Here is a 12,152-nt window from a genome sequence, read left to right on the forward strand (position 1 = left end):
ATGGGCAGGTAAGGGAGAAAGGGGAGGGAGCTTTTTGCAACAGCAGCAGATTTCAATGTAATGTAATGACTTTGATGATGCATATCAGTAAGTACTGAATTGTTCTTTTGATTTTAAAAGCTGGTCAGACAAGTGTTTGGCAGTCCTTTCATTCCCCAATTTCAATCGTTGCTTATTCATTCATCAGCTCTCATTCCCTAGGCCATTTCTGCCTTTGCTGAACTGTGAATGAGTTCAGTCAGCCATCGTCAGATTCAAATTCATGAGACATTTCCTCTGACGAGCTGTTCCTGTGGATCCGGCCATCGCTTTTCATGCTGTGAAAAGTCTTCTTAAAGGCCTCCATCATGGCATGGGCCAGCTTTTTGGCCTCCAGCTTGCTCTCACACTCCACAGCATGGCAGTCCATCTGGTAGGACAAGTCATCGTTGATCTCCCTATAGACCCAAGCAAAGATGTTTGGACTGACGTTGTGGTCAGCAGTGCAGTAGGCTATACGTGCTACCTGAAAGGTATCCATGTGGACTGTTGCCTCGCCTTTGAGGTCCAGATGATGCAACCAGACTTGGAAAGGGCGAATTTCCAGAAGGGCGTTAGCTGGGTAAATATCCTCCCTGGCGAGTGTGTGCTTCTTCCATAATTCAATGACTGGTTTCTCTGTGCAGCCCGACAAAAATTGCATCCCTGTTGTGGAAACCTTACCCAAATACGTAACCTGCAAAGAAGAGCAAAGATAGGTGAGACACAGCAGTAGAGTCCAGCATTGTTTCCTGCCATCCCATGGAACTCTCTTTTGCCTGGAAAATAAAAGAAACCCCTTTTCACTGTCTAATTTCCCCATTATCTTCAGTAAAACAGTTTTCAAATTGCTTTCTAGATATTTGCGTTTTGAGATGCTGACATCACCATTCAAACCCAGATATTAAAAATGTTCATTTTCCTAATTTCAAGGGATTTCACCATCTTCAGCTCCCCTGGAAAGCCCAGCTTTAAAGCCCATGACTGTATCTCTAAGCTCACGTTAACAAGTCTAAGTGCTAGTGGAGGATGCCTCAGGTAGCTCTGATGTTAACCACTTTTTAAAATTTTCTTCTTCATTCAGATTGTTTCTTTGCATCGTATTTCAAACATTAATACTAGGGAGACGGAGACATTCTCAGTTTGATAATGCAAGGCTGTGGGAGGTCAGAAAAGCATGGTCATGGCGGAGGATTTTAAACTGCCTGAATGCTTTTTTCCAAAATGATCCTGGTTTTCCACCACTTCTACTGTTTGTATTAAGCCAGGAACAGCTCGAAGCTGTTCAAAACTCTATATTTGAGCAGGGCTGGGACACTTATTACATCAACTTAAGAAAATATGCTGTTAAAGAAAATCTAGTAATAAATCTCCCTTAGTTTAATCACATAATCTCTGTGCTTTTCTGTCTGCCTCTTTTGAATGAATATCCTGTTATTCAAACTGCACAGGAAAGCAAGGTGTCTGCTTTCCTTTGGTGTCCTAGCCTTACCATATTTTGTTCACCAAAAGAATCGAATTTACTGAGAGGTCCATACCAAAATTCTGTATTAAGTCTGTACAGAAACACTCTCCTAAATCTGAGTAGCTACTAAAGAAGCTTTCTTCTACTTACAGCTGAATGGAAGATTGTTTTATCTGGGAGACGAGACTTTCTCTAGAAAAGACAGATCAACGCTACATAAATACAATTATGGAGATTATTCTATTTATTGCCGTTGCCAGAATGGTGCATTTAAGAACAACTATATGAAAGCAAGTCTAATTTGTCTCTTGCAGCAGTAACTGCTTGAGACAGAATCTCATGTCTCTTGCTTGACGTCTTATAACCTCATGTGTATTTTACTCTCGGCGCTTGGAGAAAAAAAAAAGTAATCACATGCACTTTCCAAATGAATTTCTTCAAAATTCTGTATTAAACACACAGTACCAGTTATTTTTATTTTGTATATGCTTTAAGAAATGCAAAGAAAAAATATGGGATTTCCACATTTAAAGACATTTTAAAAAATCACACCCACAAGGAATACAGGATTTGTATTCCATGCAAACAAAATTTTCCACAAAAAATATTTTGCTGCAAGCTTCATAGGTTTTGCAAAACTCAGAGACCTAAATTAAGCCATAATTAAGGAAAAAGCTTACAAAACATTATTGGAAGTCTGTGTGGCTTAATCATGTCTGCCAAAAAAGCAATTTCATAACACTGACATTTCAAAATAGGAAGTCTTATTCTTTACCTATAAATATTCATGCTTTGCACTGGGAATATGTTAAATCTTATAAAGCTTTATATTTTTTGAAACAGTGGGAAACACAACAGCTAGAACAGTTAACAAGGCAAGACCTACCCGTGTTTTGCTTTATTTTATTAGTGATGAGAGCTGACTTCCCCAAAGTACTGTAGAATTACTTAAAAGCAAATCTCAGAGCTCATAGTTCCAGCTAAACACATACAAACAGCACATACAAGACCAAAGAGGAATGTGCCTGTAACATACTGGGGGGTATTTCAACATATATCCACAGTCGTATTGCTTTGAAAGATCAAGATCAGTGTGCAAATTTGCAGATTCAGTATATTCTCTGAAGGTTCACTCGGCATCAGTTCATATCCACAAGCTAACACACGCTATAAATTAACTGAGCATTTGGGGTTAGATTCAAAGCCCACTGCAGTAACAGAAAGTCCTTCACTGACTTCAAAGAGATTTACACAAAGCCTTTAAACCCTAAGGAACAGAGAATTAGCCTCTTGCTCATGCACTTTGTCATTGCCCAAATACAGTTTGGAATCCCAGGCCACAGGAGAGATGCTGCCACCACCCCAACACTTTTTGGATCCCCAGCCGCTGTTCGCAGAAGACCCGCATCATTCAGAGTACGCAGAAATGAGCCCCTCTCATTACTACATAACACTAAACACAGGGAATTGTTTCATTACAGGCTTGTCTATAAGAGGAAGCTGTTGACTGTTGCAATGGCATGAGGAATGGGCGAGGGGAGGAAAGCAAAGGCAGCTACATCCCACTTAGGAAGCATCACTGAAGGTCTTCCCAGGCAGGTAGTGCTGCTGAGCTCGGCGCTGCAGATTCACTCCCAGCACACAGAGCATCAGCTTTGCAGCAGAAACAACACCCAGGTGATGCTCGGGACACCTCTGGCAGTGGAGGAGCAAGACTGGATCAAGCTGTCACACAGGAGTGTAAACTGAGTTTAACGTTCTCTCAGTTCCTTCACTGCCACTGAATGCAACCCCCAGTTGGCCATCAATCCATGCACGGCCTGCCTAAGTGTGACGTTACAAAAAATAACCTAATTCCTCACAAATAAACTATTTTTATTTCACGTAGAAAAGCAGAAATTTACTCTGAGAGCAGTCAAGGCAAAAGTAACTAATAAGAAGGATGGGATGATGGCTTGTTTACCAAAATGGGACATAATGGTCTGATTTACTGTCCCAGTTCTGTCACATCATCACTGCGTAGGAACCTTTGGAAAGTTACTTACTCTAACACCACTTCACATCTCCATTATATAAATTTCATTTTCCTTTGAGGACACATTCATAAATATTTATAAGTGCTTAGACATTACAACAAGGAGTTCACAGGAGAGAGAATAAACAAAACCTTTGGTTTAGAGTCTCTTCTGTGCTGTGTCTTACACAGAAACATCAACACCTACTAACATTGTTATTTTTTGTTTCTTTTTAAACAAATGGTCATTTTTTCCTAGTTGAGATACAAGCATTTCACAAGAGCAGCATTACCAAAGCTCTTAGTGAAGACAGATCACTTCATGGTCTCCTGCTAAATATAGAACAGGGATCCACGGGCTGGTGAGACACCTTGAACACTGGACACAAAAAAGGCACTATCTTGTTCAGAACAAAGTTTTCTTCATTATTAAATATCATCTACATGTTATCCATTACATATTAACCCAATAACTGGCCAATTTAGTAACTTCGATATTAACATTTGCATAATTGCAGGGACAGTTCTCGTATGAACTAAAACTGGCAAAAGAAGGATTTATAGGGTACTTCTCACTGAGCTCCACATTACAATGTTATTCCATGAGCAATGCTCCCTGCATCTTGGCTCCTACCTCATCATGTCTCACAGTACACCCACGTTTATTTAAATGCCCAGAAACCACTACCCACACACATCATTAGAGTAAAGCTGTCACAGCACAATCACCTTCCTTTCCGATTCCCAAGTTTGCCAACCAAAGATGAAAGAACGGGTTACTCTTTTCATTATCAGATGGAGAAGAAAATTATTTTGAGGCAAAAACTCCCACTGGTGGTCTTTTCCATTAAAATCTGTGGTGTCTCATCAGTGTGAAGCCAGTAGGAAGTATAAAAACAAAAATAATTTCCTCTTTAATACTTGTAAGAAGCAGATGTGAAGGCCACAGAAAGACATTAGTATTATTTTTATTACTACTGCATGTGCAAACACACACTGAAGAAATGCCTGAACAGAATCAACTGTAGAGCCTCATTAACTAGAGAATAATTATTGACAAGGACTGGCAATAGCCATAGCTCAGGCTGAAAGCTACATCTGTGATAATACAGCCCTGACCACAAGTCAGCCCTCACCAGGACTGAATAATGCTTTTCCTTCCTTCAAAACACTGGACAGAGGTCACTGGGCAGCACACATCAGTCCAGGAAGATGACTTGCGGCAGCATGGCATGTCCCATAGCAAGTGCCATTCTATACATACCGACGTCAGCAGCCGCGTTCCCTCTTCTCTAGCCCCAGAGCAAAGCAGACGAGTCACAGGTTGCGACATGTAGATTATGATCAAGAAGTTACAGCCTTTACTTGTTTTGGACACGGTATTTTAAGTGAGAAAAGGAATGGAAAAGCCAGCTCAATGCCACTATGTTAAGCTTAAGCCATATAGGCATTTCATATCAATCAATCTTCTTCCAGAGGTAGGAATATATTTCCTCATGGCACTTTCAGTCCTTTGTTTTGAGTGTTCCATCTTTCCTATGGATTTCTGCAAGGTACAACTCACAACAACTTCTCGTGCATGTTGAAAATTATCCACACCTTTGCAACCTTTCTATGGCAAACTGGCATTTTCCATCTGATCCTTCGCTTCCTAGCAAGCTGCTGTCACCCAACATGACATAAAATACACTTGTGGTTTCAGCACTTCTGTGCTTGCAAACATTTAAACCTTTAGCAAAAGCCAAGATGCTCTGAAGAGCTCCTTATTTCACCCTAGAGACTTGCCAACAGCAGTGTCAGTATCTGACAAAACTGTCCTCAACAGAGAAATGCTGTGCCTTTGCCCTTTCATAACACAGCTACAGCCATCTGACACATAGAGATGTCTCATGTCAAAGGACATGAAGATTAATCGATGTCATCTTTCATTCCTTGTCCTGGACACAGAAAAACATTTGAGTATTTTGACATTGTTGTTTTCAACCCCTTTAGTCCAGTAACATGGAGTAGAAGTATCTTTTAATAACTAGGCTCAAGAGCTTAACAGCTTTGAAAGGACCAATACAGCAGCTGCCACAGACATTTTGGCTTCTAGCACAACACAATTTGTCAGGAGCAATAAGAGGGTTTTACTTTTTACACTCAATTCTTTATCACTGACCTCACATTGTTTACTCACAGCTCATATGAGATAAAGAACAGCTTAGCTCCTGCATGTGTCGATCTACTTCAGATCTGACTCCCCTATAGACCAGAAGTCCATACGGCTCCTAACTCACAAGCCCCATTTGGGCATCTAAAATTAGGTGGCCCAATTTCTTTTTCTCCCTCTGTTCTCTGGCACTGGCCCATAGATTATGATTGCTCCAAGAAAGCAGATCCAAGTTGTAAAGATCCACAATTGCTACATTACATGAGGGCAGATGCTCTCTTGGCACAGGAAGCTGGCACAGGAACACGTACGCACACAGCACTCCGGGCTCTCTCACTGTTCAAGACCATGATCAAAGGACCATATGGAAAATTAACTACTTAGTCACTTCTTCAATGTAAGTATTTCTTCCACAGCAGATAATGATGCTCTTAGTCAACAAAATTAGCAAAGAAAATGAAAAAAATAAAACAAATAGAGCACAGAACTTGAGCCTGCAGGTATTTACTTTGCATATTCACAGACATTGGAAGATGCCCCAAAGGATTTTGAATCTTATGCAAATCTTAGTAATAGGTGACTGACTCTTTTGTTGATCCGTGTTTTAAAATAAACATGCTTTTAGCCTCCAAGCTGGTCTAGTTGCAACTGATTATGTCTGATCCAGGACAGCAAGATATTCCTCAGTTAAAGGTAAGGCAAGTAGAGGTAATGACATGTTTCTTTCTGAAATTAAAAGAATTTTTCCTGTGGCAACTTCATGGCACGTGGTGAAGGAAAAAAAACTCTTGGAAGGGTCTGTGTCAGGACACACAGGTATAGACCCTTCAGTCAGCAAGTAAACCATCAGCTTGTCCCAGCCAAGCAAGAAGCAGCAGCCTAAAGATCAGGTAAACTCACAAAAAATATTAAAGAGAAATTCAGAGGAAACTTGAAGAAAGGAGCAGCCAAAATCAGGTTTGAGAGGGCGCATGCATGTCTTGTTATGAATTGACACTGGAACACAGATAAACATGCAGAAATTGTCTGGGTTACCAATACAAAAGCGCCCACGGAATGAGAAAGCCCAGGCTTTACCCAGGCTCCACGTACACGTTGTCAAGACCAGAGCAAAGCTCAATCTCCACATCCATCATTACCAGGTCTGGAGAACTCTGCAAGAAGCTGCTACTCAGAAAACCCGCACTCAGGCCAGGGAGGGTCAGGGCTCACCAGAGGGTCACACAGTTTTGAGCACAGAAACTGGATTTTTTTACCCACAGCGGAGCTGGGATACAAGCAGTACAGACCTGCAGCAAGCTGCGCCGTAGCTCAGTCAGTCATGGAGCATCTTTCATTTCAGTAAAAGCAAATTTAGCTGTAGAGTCATTTGCCACATCTTTAATTAGGGAACACTCGGTGCCAGTCAGGGTGGCTGTCCCGCCACACCAGCTGAGCTCCCCTCGTCCTCAGGCGCAGTGACTCTGCCTCGGGCTGGCGGCTTTGGGATGTAGAGCCAAAATATGCTTTTTGGCTCTGCAGGGAAAACAAAAATATCCCAGACATTCCATTGGATCACTGAGCAAATATCGTAAATGATTGCTTAAGTAAGACCCAACAGACTCAGTTAAGGAAAAAGGCTGCACAGTTTCCCTGTGCCTATCGCTGCTCTCTCACCTATGCTGCTCACCATTCAGCCAAAGCCTTCACAGCACAAACACGAGGGTCTTTGTGGAAAACACAGGGCTCCTCAGCGCTCAGAAATACTCAGTAAATGCACTAACACGGCTTAAAGAAAGATGTGAAGAACTGCTTTATTTTGGAGACAAAATTCAGAGGGAGGATAGACTGAGCTGGGCAACCATTTAATGGAAAATAACCATCGACTCTGACAGCTGCTGTCCAGTTTACGAGGGAGAGAAAAAAAAGTCAATATTTAAGGTCTGATTTATTCCAAGGAATTAAAGAGTAGCTCCAGAAAAAGCTGGAAGCGTCAGCACCCCTTCAGCAGTTAAGTCAACAGCCAGCATCTTACTCCTTTAGTAGGAATGAAGCTCAACATAAGTTTTAAAACAATGCAAAAATTCTCCCTCGAAAACAAAAATAACAAACAAGCTCAGCAAGAAATGCATTCAACTCTTCTTTAGATCTTCAGAACTCCTTCAGAAAAACAAGCCTGGGTAGCAGCTGCTCCTTGCTTCCCTCCCTCTGTCCCTCTGTCCCCATGGCTATGCTCACAGCAGCCCTCCACAGGTGCCTTTATTTGCCCCCGTTTCCCAGCTGTGACCGTGCAGCAGATCCTGCCTTAGCTCAGTCACAGGAAGGGTTCATCACACAAGTAAGGTGTAAACTGATAGCACGGGGCAGTCACTTTGGACATAACTCAATCCTCCAACTAAATCCCTTTAAAGGACACAAAAGCTCTGGTGATTTTTAATCCATCATTATTCTTCCATGTGTTACAGCCTCTGTGCTTCCAAGAAGCTGTAGCAGGTGAAGAAGGAAGAGCTGGGGCACTGTGAAAATGCCTTTTCTTGAAAAATGCTCATTCCCAGCAGAAAAAAACCAAACCAAACCAAAACAAAACAAAACACATATTACCAGTTTCATTGCTGCTTCTGAGCTAGCCTAGGAAAGCTCTTTAACAGAGCAGCAGGCAGAGCAGATGAGTTACCGTGGTGCAAGGTGGGTGTCCCAAGGCCCAGTCCCATATTTACCAGGGCAGCATCTCAGGCACAGGACTTTTCTGACAGAGGGCAGAGCTCACCCACTAAGGACCTCTCACTCCTCAGATACCCAGCAGGACAAGTACTCCAGTAACTGTGGATGACGGACAACAAGCACACGGCACATCTCTGAGTTCCTGTCCCAGCTCTGAGTGAGACACCCAAGAGCACGCTGACGTCCCAGAGCCCCTGTTCACACCAAATAGAACCCCAGTCATCCCGGAGCAGAACCCTGGCAGGCCTCTGCTGATGGCACATGGGCATGGCAGCAAAAGACAAAAGCCTCTGCAGAGTCCCCATGGGGGCAGAACTCTCCTTACCCTGCATGGCCAGCCCCATCACCAACACCAAACCACACTGCGTGGGAGAGAGAAGGGAAAAACCAGTGACATTCGGCAAGTTTAAGATTTAGTAAATAAATGTACTGGAAAGGAAAAAAAATTACCCTTGATGGCTTAATATGTAAGCTCTGAGAAGAACAAAAGCAAACAAGAAAAAGCCCACTGGCTCTCCAGGCCAAATGGCCAGTGCGGGATGAATAGGGCAGCAAGCAGAGTTCTCCTTTGAAAACACAGCCCTAAGAAAGGCTGAGCTTTTCACCTTTCATTACATTAGGCTGCTGGCTCAAGAAGCCTCTTCATAAACTATCCTGTGTCTTACACTACTGTCCTCAGTTAAACCAAAGAGCATCTAACTCACATCCAGCAATCAGGAGTCTCTGGCTAATTGGCAAAATGATTAACCAAGCCCAAACACAACCTGAGTGAGAGCCATCAACCTCTGCAACCTCCCGTTAACAAAAAAAGGGTCGCCTCTTGCATGCCATTTTCCACTGGACAAGAAGCTCTGTTTGTGGTTTGGCTTGTGGGGATGAGTCTGAAAAGAAATCAAGTGGAACTGGCAAACTGCAGCTAGTTTGCAGTGACAGACACATGGGTCCTGGTGTGAGTGGAAGATTTACGCTGCACTATTTTAAAACTCAAGAGATCAATTTAAAAATGTTGCAGTGCAAGACGTAACTGAATGAACAAATACATCGATCATACACAACCCCAGCAGGGCTGCTGTACGCCCTACTGTATAAGTTGATTACTTTTATTTACACTTATTTTCTTTACGTTGTTATTTAGATCACTTTCTTCCTTTGTCTCCTTTCATTGCCTCATGTAACTTCATTTCTCTGTGCCCAATTACCACTGGGTTGAAATTAATTCTTGGGTAAGCCAGTTCATTTCCCATTGTCCTTCTCAGGGTGAGGAGAGATGGGGGGCCAGCCAGGGAAGTGAGAATAAAACCAACCCACACTGCAGTCACTAGTTGCAATTACTTGGATTTTCCTTCACACAAAATCCTTCCAAAACCTCTCTTCTGCCACCTCAAAACCTTTTACTTTGAGAAAGCAGCTTCTGCCAGGAGAAATAAGTTTGTATAATCATGATCTCCCCTAAACCAGACATCTACCTTCAGATTTATTTTCAAATTACACACAAGCTTTTCTCCCTACACATTCTTGATTTACATGAGGTTGAAACCGAACATGGAAATCTGATTAAGCAACTCATCATATTTCAAAAAACTTTTCAGTGCTGGGCTCCTCACAGCTGGTGTCTCGGAGCAGAGGGAAGGAGCCCACTGGCTGAGGGGGGGAATAGGCTGTTTGCTTTTGCTTTGTTCCCCTTCCTTTCCAACCCACAGAAAGCTCACTTTGGCACCACTCCCACAAAAACTTCTCCAATTTTAATGGAGCATGCAAAGGGCGAGTACAGGAATGGCTATATAACTTGGGCCACCGTTTCCACCAAGGCATGTGCATTTTACACACTCTCCAAGGCTTTGGACACTGGAAGTACTCCCAGAAAGCCACGCAGAGCGTACGTTTGTCAGAATCTTTTATGGCTAAGAGATCTGTCCTCAAGGTTCCCTTCTTTCAGCATTCCCCATGAGATCCTTGTATTTCCCCTTTCCTTCTTCCTTTTAAAAGAAGGTGCCAAGTAATAAAACTGAACAAAGCCTGTGTTACTAAGACGTTCAGTTCTGGAAACCAAACATCCCAACTGCACTTGCTTCCTGGCACAACTTGACAACACCTGAAATTAAGAGCAAAAGGGAAGGGAGCCAGCTTCAGGGACCACCGAAGATGACTACAAATTGGGTTTGTATTTCCAGAGAAGACTCAGGCCTGCATTGCAGGAAGAACAGAAGAGAAATAATGACAACTAAACCATTTCAGTTCTTCCTCCCCCTGAGTGATGTAAGACCAGTAACATTAAAAAAAAAAATAAAGAAACAAACCACATACATGAGAGACTCCAAGAAACAGCAGCAGTTACTCCTTCTGCTATCCTCCACACACTGTAAATGAAACATATTCCCTGAAGAGAACAAGGGAACACAGAAATATCAGCCACCATATAAATGTAACATTACCTGCATCTGCAAAGTCTCTTATTAAGGTATTCAACCATTAGTTTTACATCTCCTTCATGCATCACTATGTGAAATGAGTTCCATGACTTAGCAAAACCCTTAGAGACTTTTCCAGCTCTGACAAGTTTTAGTGTCTTGAGGAAAAGACTAATTCAAAGAAGAAACACAGTGCCTACACTGGGATGGAGATTTTACACTGCAGCAATGAAAAACAGACCTTGCATATTACAATGCAACAGAGAGCATTAAATATATTATTAAAAAGAAAATATGTTTAAACAACTCTTTTTATTGCTAAACGTTCTTAGATAAATACATCTGATTTATCATTTATGTTTGTGTTACCAAATTCTGGATCAGGGCCAAGGCAACAATACAGCGTTTCTGCCTCTAATGTTTATGACACTATATCACACCTTAACCCAAAATTTCCCAGTCAACAATGCAACAGCATGTTAGCAGACTAAACAAAAGATTTTAAAAGAGCAAATACATCCCATTGAGTATAATGATGGAAGACACAGTTTTTAATTCATTTCCAAAGCCATGGTTCACAGTGGTCCTGATTTCACAATGGATTTAGTGCTGGCCTGTGCCTTCAAAACAGTTTGGATTTGAATGGTACTACCATTTGGATGATATTTTTCCAACCCGTACAGAAAGACCTGAAATCGATCCTTAGCCCAGGTGAGCATGCAGTGAATTGGGCATTCATGCAGGCTAACGGGGCTCTGGAGAGGTTTGTCTCCTGGGAATTTCCCCGAGCAGCAAGAGGTCTTTCACAGTGACACAGAGGGAGCTTCTCTCCTTTTCTAGCTAATTTAATCACAACATCACCTGTGTGCCTCTCCAAAAACAGCTACATTGCCTCCAACCCATTCTCTTGGAATGTGTTTCAGCTCTGCGGCGATGAGCCTACACAGCAGCCAGATAGCATAGTCCTTAACGACCTGGAGCAAAAAACAAGACATGGAGGCTTCTATGGTGCTGGTTTGAGCCAAGATGAAAGGAAAGACCAAGCCTTGGTTTGGAGCACCTGGAGGGTGGCACCCCAAAGTGGAAGTCTGTCTGGAAGAAAGAAGGGGAGAGAGGCAAAGGCCCTCTTCTCTGGCGACAGCTCTTCTTACCACTGCTGCAATTCAGATCATCTCTTACAGCAGCTTGCACCCAGTACAATTCAGATGGCTGCAGGTCAGACTCAGTCACTATTCACACCAGTTGTACAGCAAATTCCTAGGAGCTCCCTTCATATCCACAATTCATCTCTCTGGTATTACAGAGGCCATGGCTTTTACAAAGGGCAGATAATTCATTTTCACAGTTTCCAGTGGCCCTGAAGTTGACTTTGCGAAGACAATATCGATAGTGAAT

General features: G+C 42.4%; 1 protein-coding gene across 2 annotated transcripts in view; it reads right to left on the bottom strand.

Moving 5' to 3' along the window:
* Window positions 1-238: 238 nt before the first annotated feature.
* Window positions 239-12,152, bottom strand: part of PID1 (phosphotyrosine interaction domain containing 1) — a gene marked incomplete at both ends in the record, with an annotated part of 88,958 nt that continues 77,044 nt past the window's right edge. For both annotated transcript variants that reach the window (XM_080349807.1, XM_080349806.1), the window contains one exon: window positions 239-715. In XM_080349807.1, the coding sequence (XP_080205933.1) occupies window positions 239-715 (477 nt within the window). The remainder of the gene's footprint in view (window positions 716-12,152) is intronic.

This window comes from Nesoenas mayeri (assembly GCF_963082525.1).
Source record: "Nesoenas mayeri genome assembly, chromosome: 9".
NCBI classification, from domain to species: domain Eukaryota; kingdom Metazoa; phylum Chordata; class Aves; order Columbiformes; family Columbidae; genus Nesoenas; species Nesoenas mayeri.